This window comes from Salvelinus sp. IW2-2015, linkage group LG13 (assembly GCF_002910315.2).
Source record: "Salvelinus sp. IW2-2015 linkage group LG13, ASM291031v2, whole genome shotgun sequence".
Classification (NCBI taxonomy): Eukaryota; Metazoa; Chordata; class Actinopteri; order Salmoniformes; family Salmonidae; genus Salvelinus; species Salvelinus sp. IW2-2015.
In genome coordinates this window covers 3,871,526-3,890,968 of record NC_036853.1, presented here as the reverse complement: position 1 = coordinate 3,890,968, position 19,443 = coordinate 3,871,526, and the positions used below count along the sequence as shown (strand labels likewise).

Genomic DNA, 19,443 nt, shown 5'->3' with positions numbered 1-19,443 from the left:
TCCCCATCCCTATAACACATCCCCCTCCCTATCCCTCTCCCATCCCTATACACATCCCCCTCCCTATCCCTCTCCCCATCCCTATACACATCCCCATCCCTGTCCCCCCACCATCCTCCTCACCATCCCCATCCCGTCCCCATCCCTATCCCATCCCCATCCCTATCCCCCTCACCATCCCCCTCACCATCCCCATCCCTATACACATCCCCATCCCTATCCCCCTCACCATCCCCATCCCTGTCCCCATCCCTATCTCTTCCCTATCTCCATCCCTATCTCCATCCACATCCCCCTCCTATCACCGCCCCCCTCCTTATCCCCATCTCCCTCCCTATCCCCGCCCCTTCCCTCTTGCTCTCTCTTTCCTCACCCTCTCTCTAACACACTCACACTCATATCCAGCAACTCAAAACACAAATGTTTCTATATAAAGATGAGGATCTCATTGCTAAACCTTTGGATTCTATCTGAATCCCTTTCCCGGCATACGGAGCAACTGCAGAGGGGGTTGTGATGAGAAAGAAGTGTCTCTCTGTCTATGACACCCCCTCCCCATCTCTGTCTTTCCTCACCATCTCTACTCTCTTCCCCCAGCCAGACAGCCATGGTTTTCTGAGTCCTTCACCTGTCTGTTCCTATCAATGTCACAGAATTTGGATGTGTCAGTCACTGACTAACTGTCTGATGAGAGACGCTGTTTGTGATTGTGCGTGTGTGCGTGTGCAGCTGTTAATCATTACTTCACCTTGTGTAAAATTGCAAATTCAAATTTTTTCTTCTCTCCTGTGCCCCTCCCTTTCGTCACCCCCATTCTTCCCTCTCTCCCTTCCTTCCTTTCCTCCCCCCATTCCCCCAATCATTCCCTCTCCCTCTCTCCCATTCTCTCTCTCTCTCTCTCTCTCTCTCGCTCTTCCCTCTCTCTCGCTCTTCCCTCTCTCTCTCTCTCCTCTCCTCTCTCTCTCTCCCTCTCTCTCCTCTCTCTCTCTCCTCTCTCTCTCTCCTTTCTCTCTCCTCCTCTCTCTCCTCTCTCTCTTTTCTCTTCTCCTCTCTCTCTTTTCTCTCTCCTCTCTCTCTTTTCTCTCTCCTCTCTCTCTTTTCTCTCTCCTCTCTCTCTTTTCTCTCTCCTCTCTCTCTTTTCTCTCTCTCTCTCTCTCCTTTCTCTCTCTCTCTCCCTCTCCCTCCCTCCTCATTCCCAGGTGATCCTGAACCCCACCACCAACGGACCCAAGCAGGCTGAGCTTCACAAGATGGTGGTGTCAAAGAGCAGTCAGGACTCAGAGCTGAAGATCAAACTAGCCGTCCGCATGGACAAACCCCCCAACATGAAGCACAGCGTAAGAACTCTGCTACCCAGTCATACTGAGAAGAACTCTACTACCCAGTCATACTGAGGGTATGGAACCACACTAACCAGTCATACTGAGGTATGAACACCACTAACCAGTCATACTGAGGGTATGAACACACTAACCAGTCATACTGAGGTATGAACCACACTACCCAGTCATACTGAGGTGTATGAACCACACTAACCCAGTCATACTGAGGGTATGAACCACACTACCAGTCATACTGAGGGTATGAACCACACTACCCAGTCATACTGAGGGTATGAACCACACTACCCAGTCATACTGAGGGTATAACCACACTACCCAGTCATACTGAGGGTATGAACCACACTAACCAGTCAATCTGAGGGTATGAACCACACTACCCAGTCATACTGAGGTATGAACCACACTACCCGTCATACTGAGGGTATGAACCACACTCACCAGTCATACTGCAGGTATGAACCACACTACCAGCATACTAGGTATGAACCACACTACCCAGTCATACTGAGTATGAACCACACTCAGTCATACTAGTAACCACACTACCCAGTCATACTGAGGGTATGAACCACTTTTAGCCTAGTGTTAGAGTGTTGGACTAGTAACCGAAAGGTTGCAAGTTCAAATCCCCGAGCTGACAAGGTACAAATCTGTCTTTCTGCCCCTGAACAGGCAGTTAACCCACTGTTCCTAGGCCGTCATTGAAAATAAGAATTTGTTCTTAACTGACTTGCCTAGTTAAATAAAGGTAAAAATAAATAAATAAAAAAACCACACTACCCAGTCATACTGAGGGTATGAACCACACTACCCAGTCATACTGAGAGGTATGAACACACTACCCAGTCATACTGAGGTATGAAACCACACACCCAGTCATACTGAGGTATGAACCACACTACCCATCATACTGAGGGTATGAACCCACACTACCCAGTCATACTGAGGGTATGAACCACACTACCCCAGTCATACTGAGGGTATGAACCACACTAACCCCAGTCATACTGAGGCGATGAACCACACTACCCAGTCATACTGAGGGTATGAACCACACTACCCAGTCATACTGAGGTATGAACCACACTACCCAGTCATACTGAGGTATGAACCACAACTACCCAGTCATACTGAGGGTATGAAACCACACTACCCAGTCATACTGAGGGTATGAACCACACTACCCAGTCATTACTGAGGGTATGAACCACACTACCCAGTCATACTGAGGTATGAAACCCACACTACCCAGTCATACTGAGGGTATGAACCACACTACCCAGTCATTACTGAGGTATGAACCACACTACCAGTCATACTGAGCGGTATGAACCACACTACCCAGTCATACTGAGGTATGAACCACCACTACCCAGTCATACTGTGGTATGAACCACCACTAACCAGTCATACTGAGGGTATATGAACCACACACCCAGGCATACTGAGGGTATGAACCACACTACCCAGTCATAACTGGGTATAACCACACTACCAGCATACTGAGGGTATGAACCACACTACCCAGTCATACTGAGGGTATGAACCCACACTACCCAGTCATACTGAGGGTATGAACCACACTACCCAGTCATACTGAGGGTATGAACCACACTAACCAGTCATACTTAGGTATGAACCACACTACCCAGTCATACTGAGGTATGAAACCACACTACCCAGTCATACTGAGGGTATGAACCACACTACCCAGTCATACTGAGGGTATGAACCACACTACCAGTCATACTGAGGGTATGAACCACACTACCCATCATACTGAGGTATGAACCACACTACCCAGTCATCACTGAGGGTATGAACCACACTACCCAGTCATACTGAGGTCCATGGGGATAGGGATAGTGATGGGGATTGGATAGTGATGGGGATTGGATAAGGAGGGGGATAGGGATAGGGAGAGCGATGGGGACGGGGATTGGATAAGGAGGGGGATAGGGATAGGGAGAGCGATGGGGACAGGGACGGGGAGGGTGATAGGGATGGGTATGTGGATAGTGATGGGGATTGGGATAGGAAGGTGGATGGGGATAGTAATGGGGATGTGGATAGTGATGGGGAGGGGGATAGGGTGCCACAGACAGAGTAGAGAAGGTGAGGAAAGAGGAAAACAGGAATGGAGAGGGTCAGACTTTTAAAGCAATTACTTTTGACAAAAGAGATGAAAATGGAGAATGAAAGAGCAAAAACAAAAAGCAATGAGTCGGCAGAATGTGTGTGTGGCATATCCCCTTTACCACTGATTGGGAGAGATTGTAGTGGAGCTCATTGTTTTGGCAGTGTTATCAAGTTGGCAGTGTTATCAAGTTGGCAGTGTTGAAAGTGTTTTAGAGGAAGTCATCTGTTTCTCAGAGAGAAGAGGAATAGATAATGATAGAGAGAAGTGAGATGGGACTCTTCTGTACAATAACAACTACAGCTCTTGCACATTCAATGCAATGCATGTCTCAAAAATCTCAATGGCATTCATGTCAGGGGAAAAACTAGCCTAGGTACATGACTGTTTGGGCTACATTGTTACATTGCCTAGACAATGATTTGATTGGGTCATGCTAATTGCTAGTATCAATAGCGGTTGATAGTGAATGATATCAATAGTGAAAGATATTGATTTAAATTATATGAATAATGTTTGATAGTGATAGTGACTGATATAAATAAAAATAGCTTGATGTATGTATGGGCTGGTGTCTTACCCGTCCCAGCTCCTTGTCTTCCAGAGCTAGTACCCCTGTGCTCTCTGTGAACAGCTTGACTTTGACCATTGGTAACGGGTGCGTCGTCATGAAGTCCCCCTGAGTGCCCCACCTGAAAGACAAGATTCCACCCCTCAGGATTAAACATGCATAGGACTACAATTGTTGAGTAACTAAGAGCTGATATTAAGCGCCATAACGGTATTTGTGTGTATTCAGCAATCATAAGCGTTAAGGGGGGAAAAAAAGAGTCAAAATATCAGGCAAGTCCATTTCAAATGGCGATTACCCACCCTTGTACCCATTATCTTGCTGCCAATAACCCATTGTGGGTGCTCACAGACCAAAGACTCTGGAATTGTATTACCATAGAAACCTTTCTATCACCCTTTCTGTTCTTCTGTCACACAACGCTTCCTCTTTCTACCAGAGTGGCCACCCAGTGAATGTCCGGTGATGAGTGGTGCCTCCCATTGTGCCTGGAAGTTGTTGAACAGTAACTCTGGAATTGATTTTGCATTTTCAGATGTGTGCAGCCAACGCTCGCTCAGCTTCTAGACGAGAGAATGGCAGTGACACGGTTTTCTATGAAAGTCAGTGTGTGTGTTTGCAGTGCTTCACCTCTTCCTTCACATGGCATTTTGTGGGCCTTTATCTAAAGATGTGTGCTGTTCTTTTACAGCTACAAAACCTCTGCTGTTTCCTTTCTTCATGGTTATACAGCAATGATGAGTGAGTTACCCAATCTAGTCATTATAGGTCTGTACTCTGGAAGCTTCTGATGTGGGTTCAAGGTTGAGGATGAGCATGTCGTTCAGATATCCCACTGTGCACAAACTGGATGAATCAACGTTGTTTGCACTTAATTACAACAACAAAAAAATCTATGTGATGATAAAACGAAGTGGAAAAGTGATTGGATTTGCAAAACGTCATCAATGTAAAGGGATTTCAGGAATGTCTGTATTTTACCCTGAATCCAATGACATGGTTAAAATGTTTTTGCTTTTACAATTAAATATATGTCAAAACTAGCGTTGACCTGACGTCTGTGCCTAGTGGGATAGCACCTGCACGACGGGTCACGAGTGTCTGTTAGTGTGTGTGTGTGTGTGTGTGTGTGTGTGTGTGTGTGTGTGTGTGTGTGTGTGTGTGTGTGTGTGTGTGTGTGTGGGTGTGTGTGTGTGTGTGTGTGTGTGTGTTCAGTTACATGCTTGCATGGCCTCAGAATGCTGAATGACCCTTTGCTTCTCAATGACAGCAGGAATCCAATGTAGCTAACAAATAATTTTTCCCCAGTTGCCATGGCAACATGTGGTGTGGAATGCGTTCAAAACGATCTGTCCCTCAAGTTGCGAGAGACAAAAGAAATACGAACTGCTAATTAACAGAGGAGGGTAAAGCCAAAGGGCAATTCAAACAAGAAGTGGCTATTGTTTGTCTCTTGTTATTTCTATCATTGTACACAAAGAAAATGGACTCTGGAGATAACCCTTAGCAGACTTTACCCGACACTGTTCTGCCTTTGTTCGCCTCTCTTAGGAAAGCCCACAAGTCAACAGTTAAGTTTGCCATGCGAGGGAGGTTAACTATGTTAGCTATATTTACTTAAGGCGTTTGTCTCAGATGCATTATCAGATCTGACGAGGAATAGAATAGCAGCAATGACGGACCCGGCTGGAGCAAAACATTGAGTCCATTTATTCCTTGAAAAGAGTGCCAGACTAGCGAGTGTGTAGGAAGGAAGGTATTCTCCCATCTCTGCTGAAGGACAAGCACTGTGTGTCTATGTTAAAAATACTTAGAAATTCACTGATTCATTTTCAGTCAAGTAACTGCCCTGAAATCCAACGCTGAAAAATCAGTTGTTGTCTCGCTGTCAGCCTACGCAGAGGAGTATAATGACTTCAAATTGAATGGAGCCTCGAACGGTAAGGAAAAGGATACAAAAAGGTCCTTAAGATTGTGTAATGATTGAGCAATAGACAGCGCTATGAACACATGGACTGGCTGTCTATGAGATTATGAAAAAAACATATATTCCTACATAGTTTGACTGTATTTTGGTTATGATAGGGATAAGACAGTTGTACCAAGGCCATGTACAAAGTTATGTTATTCAAGAATCAAAGGGTATGTCATTAATTGAAATGACAATTAAATTGAACAGCAAGTAATCTTCCAGATTATGGCTTGAAGGCCATGTTTTTCTGGTTTCTGGGCTAATGAAGATGATGGTATATTGTAGTGACAGGTACTGGAGAGCACTCACGGTCTGAGCTCTGAGAGTCTGAAAGGGCAGTCTTATTAATGCATTACCAGACTGCTGCCGCCGCCAGTCTAATAACCATGCCGAAATCAACGTCCAGGTGCACGGCAACAAGCAATGACTCACTGCAACCTCATCATCAAAAAGCAGACATTTAACTTCTGCTGGAGGCTGTGAGACAGTAGCAGAGTAGTAATGTGATCAGAGGGATAATGTGGTGCCGAGTCACACAACAGAGGCTGTTAACTGTATCCCTAGGCTATGTGGATGGGATGATATGAACATTTGGTGACCAGAGGTCTCAAGAGCCTCAAATATTTTCAATTTAAGGTTCGGAGGACAAGATGATAAATGTTCAGCTAAATGAGGTGGAACGATAAATACAATTAAACTAGTGTTCCCACAGACATGTTTAAAGGGCACAGCAGCAGGACTTCACCTAATACCAGACTTTAATATGGCCAGAGCCTGGGATTCATCTTCATTTCCATTTCAATCAGGTGGGGGAACACTTTAAGCAACTGTGTTAAGGAATACACTCCAACACATCATTATAACCAGCTATGTATGCTACTACAAGCCACATGTCTAGATTGGGTAGTCCCTTAACCAGGCGCACAACTTTCACTGGGGACAGGGGATTCTGAAATGCATTCTGAAATTGCATTTCTGTGCCCCCAGTTTTATCATTGGAATGTGATTCAAAACAGGGCAATGGTGTGCTTTAAGACCATGCGGACGTCTCTGAGCGGTCGGGTAGGATGTTTGGAGTGTTTAGAAAATAAATATCCCCACCCAATATCCCCAACTCTTGCGAGATGACCAAGAAGACATCTGGATTTTTAGCCAAGCTAACAAAGGAAGTGGAAATGATGTGAGCTCAGACAGGTGAACTCCTTGACCCAACACTGAACCTGCATGGCACGGTGGTCCGGGGTTACACCACCGAACACAAACTCCGCCGTGCTGTCTATTCACCTCCCCATGGTGCCACCCGGCCGCTATGCTGAAAAACAAGTGGAGCGGACAGCAGAGGAAAAATCACCACTCGAGGAGGAGGTTCTGTGGACCCAGCACTGTCATTGGTGCTGTATCCTGGTGATCCACATGGGAGAAGACTACAGAGCTATCAAGAGTGCTCACTACCACCCAACCCTCTTGCATCACATAACTCACAGCTTTAATAGGCGCCATTCAGGACATTAAACAATGCTCTGGGGAAGCATTGTAGCCTTAGATGTTAAAACCAGTAGTCTATTACATAGAAGAGTAAAACACCACACTCTAAGCTCAGAGACGCAGGGCATAGTAAGCATTCAAAGCTAAGGTCTGAGTGCATTAGCATCAGGTATGGCTGCCGTGCTCGTGTTTATTTCATCTTTAGAAGCTGACATGCCAAGACTAGCGATAATCCACTTAGACCTAAATAGGCAATGCTCTCTCTGCTGTAAACATTCAGCTTCCTTTTAAAGTGCAAAATAGCTGCGTCTGAAATGTTCAAATACACCTTACGTCTCGAGACAGTTCCAACTTAAACCCATCGGACATTGTTACATATTACCTATACACGTCTTGGAAAAACCTTGCATCAGATATTTTTTCTTAAAATATAAAAATACATACAAATTTGTCCTCCCCAGCCATGTTCCGGGACTAAAATAAGCCATTCTAATTGCCTTGTGAACTTCCATCAATAGATGGCAATAGATCTGAAAATAAATCATATTACTCAATTCCTGAAATGGTGACTTCTCTGAGACACAAGGTTTTTCCAAGACACCGATTACTGTTCACTTGACATATCAAAACATGACTCTTATCTGGAGTGAATGACAGTGAACACACGCAGTCAATATATTATGTGGCCACTGCAGTAAGAGAACTTGCAAAACGTGTTAATGTTGACTTACTGTGGTCTGGAGGCTTCCGCCTGGTCTGTCTGCAGTTTCTCCCCCCCCTCCACCTCCATGGTGCAGTAAACAATCCTGTTAGGAGCCACAGACTTCAGGCCCTGCACTTCCACTATCACTATCTGCAAATCAGCAACAGAGAGGACATGGTCAGCTCCACACATCTGCAGACAGAGGCACTATCACCGAATCCACATACAGAGGGGACACCGTAGAGAGAAACATATGTTATACAGCGCGCATGGAGACAGGCATGTAGGCACGCACCAAGCAAAATCAAAGAGCAGATATGTTTAGTTTGTTTTGACTGGCTCCTTAGACACAATAACCCTCAAGCTGACCCAAGAACAAATAAACAACTGACAGACTAATGTAAATACATGTCAAATACACATAGATATTTCCACCAGAAATCCAGTCCACCAGAAATCAACAAATCAATTAATATTGACTGTGAGTAACCTGAGCGTAGAACTAAATAACTTTCTGGGCAAGAGTACAAGATGATCTTGCACACACACACCTCCAGTGTGAAGGAGAGGACTACATCAGACTTGGAGAGGAATTCGGTCTCCTCGCCCATGTCCAGGAAGGAGTTGTTCATGGTGGAGCGTTTGAGCTTCTGTTTGAAGTCGGGACCTCCCTTAGCCACAGGTAGGCTCTCCAGGTTGGCCATGAGCAGGTTGACAGACGAGCGCAGCTCCTCGATGTACATGGCCTCCATGTCTTTGGACACAAACTTGGGGTACTTTCTCTCCTAAGAGGGAGTCAGTGTTAGAGGAAGAGTTCTGTATCCACTGTTGTGGCAGTTTATAACTACAGTAATCACAAATGACATTTTCAGTATTTTGAACAGTGGTCAACAACCACCAGTCCAGCTTCATGGTGTCTAACCAGTTTTAAAAAGGAAAACTCCAACCAAAAACTATTTTGGTATTTGTTTCATTAGTTCATTGTTGATATAGTCCCAAAACATGTTGCATGTCCACAATCACGTTTTCAAGATATATAACTTTAAAAACACATACGCAAAACATTTCTGGACTATATCAACAATGGACTAATTAAATAAATTCCTTAAGAGAGTTTTTTGGTGGAGTTTTCCTTTAACAAACCTGATTCAACTAATCATTGTGTAGTTGGTTAGTTGATTCAGGTGTGAAAGTACTTGGCTGGAAAGAAATGTCCGGACACCCTGTTACTCTCCATGACCAGAGCTGATGATCACTGTTCTTGGCTTACTTAGACTTCTTATTTGGAGGGCTGTAGGTGTAGGACTTACCTTGGCTACCCTCTCTGCCAGCTGTTGTCGTCCATCCAGCTCCCGGCGGATCTGGGCTGCCTGCTCGTCCACATTGTCCAGCTAAAAACCACAGACCAGGAAGGAGAGTGTAACTCAACCAATCAAGAGCTGAAGACCAGGAAGGAGAGTGTAAATCAACCAATCAAGAGCTGAGGACCAGGAATGAGTGCGTCAATCAAAAGGATGATCAATAATGTTATTGTAACAATAATGTTACAATAATGTTAATAAATGAAGAGACATGGGGTGTTGACCAAACAATCAATAAAACATTTAAAAAAAATGTATAGCACTGAGCAGACATATATACTTCAAGTGAAATGCTTGATAATGTATGTGATATCAACAGAGAGGTATATTTTCAGGGTGACCTTAATATTGACTGGATTTCAAAAAGCTTCAAACTGCAACCAGTGCCTGCAACCTGGTTCAGGTTATCAGTCAACCTACCAGGGTATTTAAAAACAGCACAGGAATATAATCATCAACATGTATTGATCACATCTTTACTAATGCTGCAGAAATCTGCTTTAAAGCTGTATCCAAATCCATTTGATCTAGTGATCACAATATAGTAGCCATATTCCTTATAGCCATATTGCCTATTCCAGTGACTAATAAGCATGCAGCCATTAAGAAAATGACTGTAAAAACATAAATCCCTGTGGGTTGATGAGCAATTGAAAAAAATTATGGTTGAGAGGGATGAGGCAAAAGGAATGGCAAATAAGTCTGGCTGCACAACCGATTGGCAAACGTACTGCAAATTGAGAAAATTGTGTGACTAAACTGAATAAAACAAGAAGAAACTATACTATAAAACAAAGAAAATTTATATAAAGAATGATAGTAAAAAGCTTTGGAGCACCATAAATAAAATGTTGGGCAAAAAGGCAAACTCAGCTCCCTCACTCATTGAACCAGATGGCTAATTCATCACAAAACCCACTGATATTGCCAACTACTAATGATTTTTTCCCCCCATCGGCAAGTTTAGCATATATGCCAGCAACAAATGCCGACACTACACATCCAAGTACAGCTGAACAAATTATAAAATACAAAAATTTTCATTTTTTATTTAGAAAAGTGAGTGTGGAAGAGGTGAAAAAAGTATTGTTGTCTATCAACAATGACAAGCTACCTGGGTCTGACAACTTGGATGGAAAATTACTGAGGATAATAGCAGACAGATTGCCACATCTAAGCCTTACAATAAAGTGTGCCCTCAGGCCTGGAGGGAAGAAAAAGTCATTCCGCCACCCAAGCATATTAAAGACCCCTTTACTGGCTAAAAGAGCCAACCAAATCAGCCTGATACCAACCCATAGTACTTTTTTTATTTTTTTATTGTTTGACCAGAAACGATGCTATTTTACAGTAAACAAATTGACAACAGACTTTCAGCATGATTTTAGGGAAACAAGCACAGCACTTACATAAATTATGATTGGCTGAGAGAAATTGATGAGGAAAAGATTTTGGGAGCTGTTTTGTTAGACTTCAGTGTGGCTTTTGTCATTATCGATCATAGTCTGCTGCTGGAAAAACATGTGTTATGGCTTTACACCCCCTGCTGTATTGTGGATAAAGAGTTACCTGTCTAACAGAACACAGATGGTGTTCTTTAATGGAAGCCTCTCCATCATAATCCAGGTAGAATCAAGAATTCCCCAGGGCAGCTGTCTAGGCTCCTTACTTTTTTCAATCTTTACTAATTACATGCTACTGGCTTTGAGTAAAGTCAGTGCGTCTATGTATGTGGATGACTCAACACTATACACAGCCGCTACTAAAGCGAGTGAAATTACTGCAACACTTAAATAACTAAAGTCAGTTTCAGAATGGGTGGCAACAAATAAGTTATTCCTAAATATAAAAATATATATAAAAGCATTGTCTTTGGGACAAATCAATCACTAAAACCTAAACCTCAACAAAATCTTGTAATGAATAATGTGGAAATTGAGCAAGTTGAGGTGACTAAACTGCTTGGATTAACCCTGGATTGTAAACTGTCATGGTCAAAACATGTTGATGCGACATTAGTTAAGGTGGAGAGAAGTCTGTCCATAATAAAGTCCTGCTCTGCCTTCTTATCAACACTATCAACAAGGTAGGTCCTACAGGCCCTAGTTATGCGCACCTGGACTACTGTCCAGTCATGTGGTCAAGTGCCACAAAGAGGGACAGGGAAATTATAATTGGCTCAGAACAGGGCAGCAGGGCTGGCACTTAACTATACACAGAGATCTAAAATGAATGATGTGCATGTCAATCTCTCATGGATCAAAGTAAAGAGACTGACTTCATCACTACTTGTTTTGTAAGAGGTATTGACATGCTGAATGCACCGAGCCGTTTGTTTAAACTACTAGCACACAGCTCGGACACCCATGCAATCCCACAAGACAAGCCACCAGAGGTCTCTTCACAATCCCAAAGTCCAGATCAGTCAATGGGAGGCACACAGTACTACATAGAGCCATGACTACATGTAACTCTATTTTTCATCTGATAATACACCTTATGGACCAGCGGGGACCATGAAGAGACACACACACACACACGTACACGGATTTGTATTGTAGATATGTGGTAGTAAAGTAGTGGGCTGAGGGCTCAAACTTAATGTGCTGTGAAAAGTGTTATGAAATGAATGTAATATTATTTATTGTATATACAGTGCATTCGGAAAGTAGTCAGACCCCTTGACTTTTTCCACATTTTGTTACGTTACAGCCTTATTCTAAAATTAATGAAATAAAAACAATTTTCCCATGAATCTAGTAAATAAAAAACAAAATACCATATTTACATAAGTATTCAGACCCTTTGATATGAGACTCAAAATTAAGCTCTGGTTCATCCTGTTTCCATTGATCATCCTTGAGTTGTTTCTACAACTTGATTGGAGTCCATCTGTGGTAAATTCAATTGGTTGGACATGATTTGGAAAGCCACACACATGTCTATATAAGGTCCCACAGTTGACAGTGCATGTCGGAGCAAAAACCAAGCCAATAGGTCGAAGGATTTGTCCCTAGAGCTCCGAGACAGGATTGTGTCGAGGCACAGATCTGGGGAAGGGTGCCAAAACATTTCTGCAGCATTGAAGGTCCCCAAGAACACAGTGACCTCCAACATTCTTAAATTAATGGAAGAAGGATCTTGTTCAGGGAGGTGACCAAGAACCCGATGGTCACTCTGACAGAGCTCCAGAGTTCCTCTGTTGAGATGGGAGAACCTTCCAGAAGGACAAACATCTCTGCAGCACTCCACCAATCAGGCCTTTATGGTAGTGGCCAGACTTAGAAGCCACTGCTCAGTAAAAGGAACAAGACAGCCCACTTGGAGTTTGCCAAAATACACCTAAAGGCACTCTCAGACCATGAGAAACAAGATTCTCTGGTCTGATGAAACCAAGATTGAACTCTGGTCTGAATGCCAAGCATCACGTCTGGAAGAAACTTGGCACCATACCTACGGTGAAGCATGGTGCTGGCAACAACATGTAGTGGGGATGTTTTTCAGTGGCAGGACCTGGGAGACTATTCAGGATCGAGGGAACGATGAATGGAGCAAAGTACAGAGATATCCTTGTGTCACGTTCCCCAGTTTCTGTGTTGTTTTGGGGTTGTATGTGTTCGGATGTGTATATGTTTCAGGAAATGGCTTCCAAGCAGCTGATTGGTCGGCCCCATTGCAGATTGTCGATCTGACCCCGCCCTCTCATCAGGGGATACATCTTTCTGCAATTACCGACTCCTTCTGCAGCTTGAAAAGCCAGTGTTCCTTTGTTAGTAGAGAGAGTTTCTTTGTATGTGCTGTGTTGGTTGTTGGTCTGGTAAATTTGTTGTAAAGTATTTTGTAGCCGGTCCTGCAGAGGTATGTGTTTGCTATAGCACCTAGTGTTTTTGGCTTATTCAAATTGTTCTGAGTTTGGTGACTTATTCTGTTTCATCTGTTCCCAGGGGGGAAGGGGAAGGCACCTTGGGAGTGTACGGCAAAAGGCCTGCGGGCATACATATACCCGTAGTATGTACTCTGTCTATGCACACTAGGTAAGACCTGGGCGGACCACCCCCTGTATTTTGGTTAGCGTGCCAGGTGGCGTTAAGAATAGGTAAGTAGTGGGTAGGTAAAGTAACGTTTACTTTCTTTGCTTTGGTTCCATCTAGACCATTTTCCCCACATTCACCATGTTAAGGAAATAAATTCCCTGTTAATGGTAATATTTTCTGCCTCCGTCATCCTTACCCGCACCAACAGTCACGTACCTCTTTCACTCCATGGGGAGTTGAGTGTAGCAGGGTGTTGCGTTCCTTCCTCCAAGAGGCGTACGGAACACTTGATGAAAACCTGCTCCTGTTCCCTCAGACTGGGGCGACGGTTCAACTTCCAACAGGACAACGACCCTAAGCACGCAGCCAAGATAACGCAGGAGTGATTTTGGGACAAGTCTCTGAATGTCCTTGAGTGGCCCAGCCAGAACCTGGCATTGAACCCAATCTAACATCTCTGTAGAGACTTGAAAATAGCTGTGCTCAGGTCTCCCCATCCAACCTGACAGAGCTTGAGAGGATCTGCAGAGAAGAATGGGAGAAACTCCCCAAATACAGGTGTGCCAAGCTTGTAGCGTCATACCCAAGAAGACTCAAGGCTGTAATCCCTGCCAAAGGTGCAAGATATATGATTTCCTTTTGTGGACTGACAAATGGTGCACTAGGTCAGGGACGAGCAACTCAAGTCCTCGAGGGCCTGATTGGTGTCACACTTTTGTCCCCGCCTCAGCTAACACACCTGACTTCATAATGAACTTGTCATGAGCTTCAGTTTAGAATGCAAATAGTTTAAAATCAGCTATGTTTGCTAGGGATGGGGGGAAAGTGTGACATCCCTCCACTAGGTAGTTTCTCAAGAGCACATTCATTGATATTCTAAGGCAAACAGAGAGTCTTTCTCTAGATAATGGGGAACGGCTGGCACAGACACACAGAAATATGTGCAATTGAGGCATTCACTGGCCAGGATTTCCCACACCCACTCAAACACACATACAAAGTAATTACACAAAAACATACACACACTCATGCCTACACCGCAATGCTGTTCCCTCTCGATTATCTAACTCCGAACCCTGAAGTGATTTTAGAGTAGTGGCAAAACTGCTTCAAATGTAACAAGTGAAGTTTCTAAGGTGCCATCCAGCAGTCGTTTCATGTCTTTATTGCAGGAAAAATCTGGAAAGGTGGTGTTTGATGGAAACAGAGAAACACAGCCACCCTCCATCTGTTGGCAAGGCAATGTCATCTCATTTGAAAAAAAGTGAATGAGTAATATTAGATAGGAAAGTATGTTGTGTTCCAGCATGTTTCTGTGTGTACTGCCTGAATCAACTGAAACCACAAATTCATAATTACCCAAACTTTTCCTTTGACAACTTTGGTACGGCAACTGCACCACCCGCAACCCTCCAGAGGGTGGTGCGGTCTGCCAAAAGCATCACCGGGGGCACACTGCCTGCCTTCCAGGACACCTACAGCATCTGATGTCACAGGAAGGCCCAAAAAATCATCAAGGACTTCAACCACCCGAGCCAAAGCCTGTTCACCCCACTATCATGCAGCAGACGAGGTCAGTACAGGTGCATCAATGCTAGGACCGAGAGACTGAAAAACAGCTTCTATCTCAAAGCCATCAGACTGTTAAATAGCCATCACTAGCGGGCCTCTACCCAGTACCCTGCCCTGAACTTAGTCACGGTCACTATCGGCTACCACCCGGTTACTCAACACCTGCACCTTAGAGGCTGCTTCCCTATGTACATAGAATCACTGGTCACTTTAATATGTGTTTACATACCGTTTTACTCATTTCAAATGTAACAAAAAGGAACATCCTCTCACTGTCAACTGAGTGTATTTTCAGCAAACTTAACATGTTGAATCTTATGTTCAAGCAAATATTTACACAACAGACAAACTGAACAAATTCCACAGACATGTGACTAACAGAAATGGAATAATGTGTCCCTGAACAAAAGGAGGGTCAAAATCAAAAGTAAGTCAGTATCTGGTGTGGCCACCAGCTGCATTAAGTACTGCAGTGCATCGCCTCCTCATGGACTGCACCAGATTTGTCAGTTCTTGCTGTGAGATGTTACCCCACTCTACCACCAAGGCACCTGCAAGTTCCCGGACATTTCTGGGGGGAATGGCCCTAGCCCTCACCCTCCGAACCAACAGGTCCCATACGTGCTCAATGGGATTGAGATCCGGGCTCTTCACTGGCCATGACAGAACACCAACTTTCCTGTCTTGCAGGAAATCACGCACAGAACGAGCAGTATGGCTGGTGGCCTTGTCATGCTGGAGGGGTACCACATGAGGGAGGAGGATGTCTTCCCTGTAACTCACAGCGTTGAGATGGCCTGCAATGACAACAAGCTCAGTCCGATGATGCTGTGACACACCACCCCAGACCATGACGGACACTCCACCTCCAAATCGATACCGCGCCAGAGTACAGGCCTCGGTGTAAGGCTCATTCCTTCGATGATAAGGAATCTGACCATCACCCCTGGTGAGACAAAACCGCGACTCATCAGTGAAGAGCACTTTTTTGCCTGTCCTGTCTGGTCCAGCGATGGTGGGTTTGTGCCCATAGGCGACGTTGTTGCCGGTGATGTCTGGTGAGAACCTGCCTTACAACAGGCCTACAAGCCCTCAGTCCAGCCTCTCCCCCGACCATCCACTCAAGAAAACATAGCGTCCTGCGGCTGAATTGAGTTGATAATCCCTGGTGTATGCCATGTGTATCCTGTACATACAACTAATACAACTTCAACTTAATTAGGCTGTTATGGTGTCTGGTCATTTAGAGATTTGCATTGGTAGGCGTACCCCCTCTTTGGCTGTGTTTACATATATACATATTTTGTCCAATTATTGGCAAAAGATCTGACTGGTCAAGACCAATAATTGGGCAAAAGATCAGAACTGGGCTGCCTGTGTAAACACAGATTTTGAAACCCTGATGTTACTTTAATGATGCATGTGACTGGTGAACTATGCTCACACAACTGGAGCTAGGCCTGCTATAGTTGCTACCCACCTTAATCAGGTCCTCTTTGAAAAGCAAACGCATCTGTGGACAGAGAGACCTACTATAATCCATCACATTTAGCTGATTTTGTTTATTAGATAAGAGATCTTAAACTTCAACGGTATAATTTTACCTCAGGTTAAGGGGCAGCATGTAACCTAGTGGTTAGAGTATTGGGCCAGTAACCGAAAGGTTGCTGGATCAAATCCCTGAGCTGACAAAGTACAAATCTGTCCTTCTACCACTGAACAAGGAAGTTAACCCACTGTTCCCTGGTAGGCCGTCATTGTAAATAAGAATTTGTTAACTGACTAGCCTAGTTAAATAAAGGTTAAATAAACAGACATACCATAATCTAAGGACTCATTAGCTAGTACTAGCCATTGGTTGAAATTATTAGTAATAATTACAGTTGAAGTTGGAAGTTTAAATAGACTTAGGTTGGAGTCATTAAAACTTGTTTTTCAACCACTCCAAAAATGTTTTGTTAACAAACTATAGTTTTGGCAAGTCGGTTAGGACATCTACTTTGTGCATGACAAGTCATTTTTCCAACAATTGTTTACAGACAGATTATGGCACTTATAATTCACTGTATCACAATTTCAGTGGGTCAGAAGTTTACATACACAATGTTGACTGTTCCTTTAACAGCTTGGAAAATTCCAAAAAATGATGTCATGGCTTTAGAAGCTTCTAATAGGCTAATTGACATAATTTGAGTCAATTGGAGGTGTACCTGTGGATGTATTTCAAGGCCTACCTTCAAACTCAGTGGTTCATATTCTAATTTTTGGTGATTTTAATATTCACATGGAGAAGTCCACAGACCCACTCCAAAAGTCTTTCGGAGCCATCATCGACTCAGTGGGTTTTGTCCAACATGTCTCTGGACCTACTCACTGCCACAGTCATACTCTGGACCTAGTTTTGTCCCATGGAATAAATGTTGTAGATCTTAATGTTTTTCCACATAATCCTGGACTATCGGACCACCATTTTATTACGTTTGCAATCGCAACAAATAATCTGCTCAGACCCCAACCAAGGAGCATCAAAAGTCGTGCTATAAATTCTCAGACAACACAAAAATTCCTTGATGCCCCTTCCAGACTCTTTGCCTACCCAAGGACGTCAGAGGACAAAAATCAGTTAACCACCTAACTGAGGAACTCAATTTAACCTTGCGCAATACCCTAGATGCAGTTGCACCCCTTAAAAACGAAAAACATTTGTCATAAGAAACTAGCTCCCTGGTATACAGAAAATACCCGAGCTTTGAAGCAAGCTTCCAGGAAATTGGAACGGAATGGCGCCACACCAAACTGGAAGTCTTCCGACTAGCTTGAAAGACAGTACCGTGCAGTACCGAAGACCCTCATGCTGCTCGATCATCCTACTTTTCCAACTTAATCGAGGAAAATAAGAACAATCCAATTTATTTTGATACTGTTGCGAAACTAACTAAAAAGCAGCATTCCCAGAGAGGATGGCTTTCACTTCAGCAGTAATAAATTCATGAACTTCTTTGAGGAAAAGATCATGACCATTAGAAAGCAAATTACGGACTCCTCTTTGAATCTGCGTATTCCTCCAGGGCTTAGCTGTCCTGGATCTGCACAGTCTGCGAGGCCTGGGATCGGGAGAGACACTTAGTGTTTTAGTACTTATCTCTTGACACAATGATGAAAATAATCTATGGCCTCTAAACCTTCAAGCTGCATACTGGATCCTATTCCTACTAAACTGCTGAAGGAGCTGCTTCCTGTGCTTGGCCCTCCTATGTTGAACATTAATAAACAGCTCTCTATCCACCGGATGTGTAACAAACTCACTAAAGTGGCAGTGATAAAGCCTCTCTTGAAAAAGCCAAACCTTGACCGGAAAATATAAAAAACTATCGGCCTATATCAAATCTTCCATTCTCTCAAAATTTTAGAAAAAGCTGTTGCGCAGCAACTCACTGCCTTTCTGAAGACAACAATGTATACGAAATGCTTCAGTCTGGTTTTAGACCCCATCATAGCACTGAGACTGCACTTGTGAAGGTGGTAAATGCCTTTTAATGGGCGCAGCCGAGGCTCTGCATCTGTCCTCGTGCTACTAGACCTTAGTGTGCCTTTACACCATCGATCACCACATCTTTTGGAGAGACTGGAAACCAAATTGGTCTACACGGACAAGTTCTGGCCTGGTTAGAGATCTTACCTGTCGGAAAGATATCAGTTTGTCTCTGTGAATGGTCTGTCTCTGACAAATCAACTGTACATTTCGGTGTTCCTCAAGGTTCCGTTTTAGGACCACTATTGTTTCACTATATATTTTACCTCTTGGGGTGTTATTTCGAAAACATAATGTTAACTTTCACTGCTATGCTGATGACACACAGCTGTACATTTCAATGAAACATGGTGAAGCCCAAAATTGCCCTCGCTAGAAGCCTGTGTTTCAGACATAAGAAGTGGATGGCTGAAAACTTTCTACTTTTAAACTCGGACAAAACAGAGATGCTTGTTCTAGGTCCCAAGAAACAAAGAGATCTTCTGTTAAATCTGACAATTCATCTTGATGGTTGTAAAGTCGTCTCAAATTAAAACTGTGAAGGACCTCGGCGTTACTCTTGACCCTGATCTCTCTTTTGACGAACATATCAAGACTGTTTCAAGGACAGCTTTTTTCCATCTACGTAACATTGCAAAAATCAGAAATTTTCTGTCCCAAAATGATGCAGAAAATTAATCCATGCATTTGTTACTTCTAGGTTAGACTACTGCAATGCTCTACTTTCCGGCTA

The 19,443-nt window shown here is 43.7% G+C and overlaps 1 protein-coding gene across 1 annotated transcript in view; it reads right to left on the bottom strand.

The window, feature by feature from the left end:
* The window catches only part of cadps2 (Ca++-dependent secretion activator 2), a 249,967-nt gene that overhangs the window by 141,806 nt on the left and 88,718 nt on the right, over positions 1-19,443 (bottom strand). Inside the window, exons 4-7 of the mRNA XM_070446338.1 lie at positions 9,522-9,602; positions 8,763-8,996; positions 8,240-8,361; positions 4,061-4,172 (exon numbers count right to left, since the gene is read on the bottom strand). Coding sequence (XP_070302439.1) covers positions 4,061-4,172; positions 8,240-8,361; positions 8,763-8,996; positions 9,522-9,602 — 549 coding nt within the window. The remainder of the gene's footprint in view (positions 1-4,060; positions 4,173-8,239; positions 8,362-8,762; positions 8,997-9,521; positions 9,603-19,443) is intronic.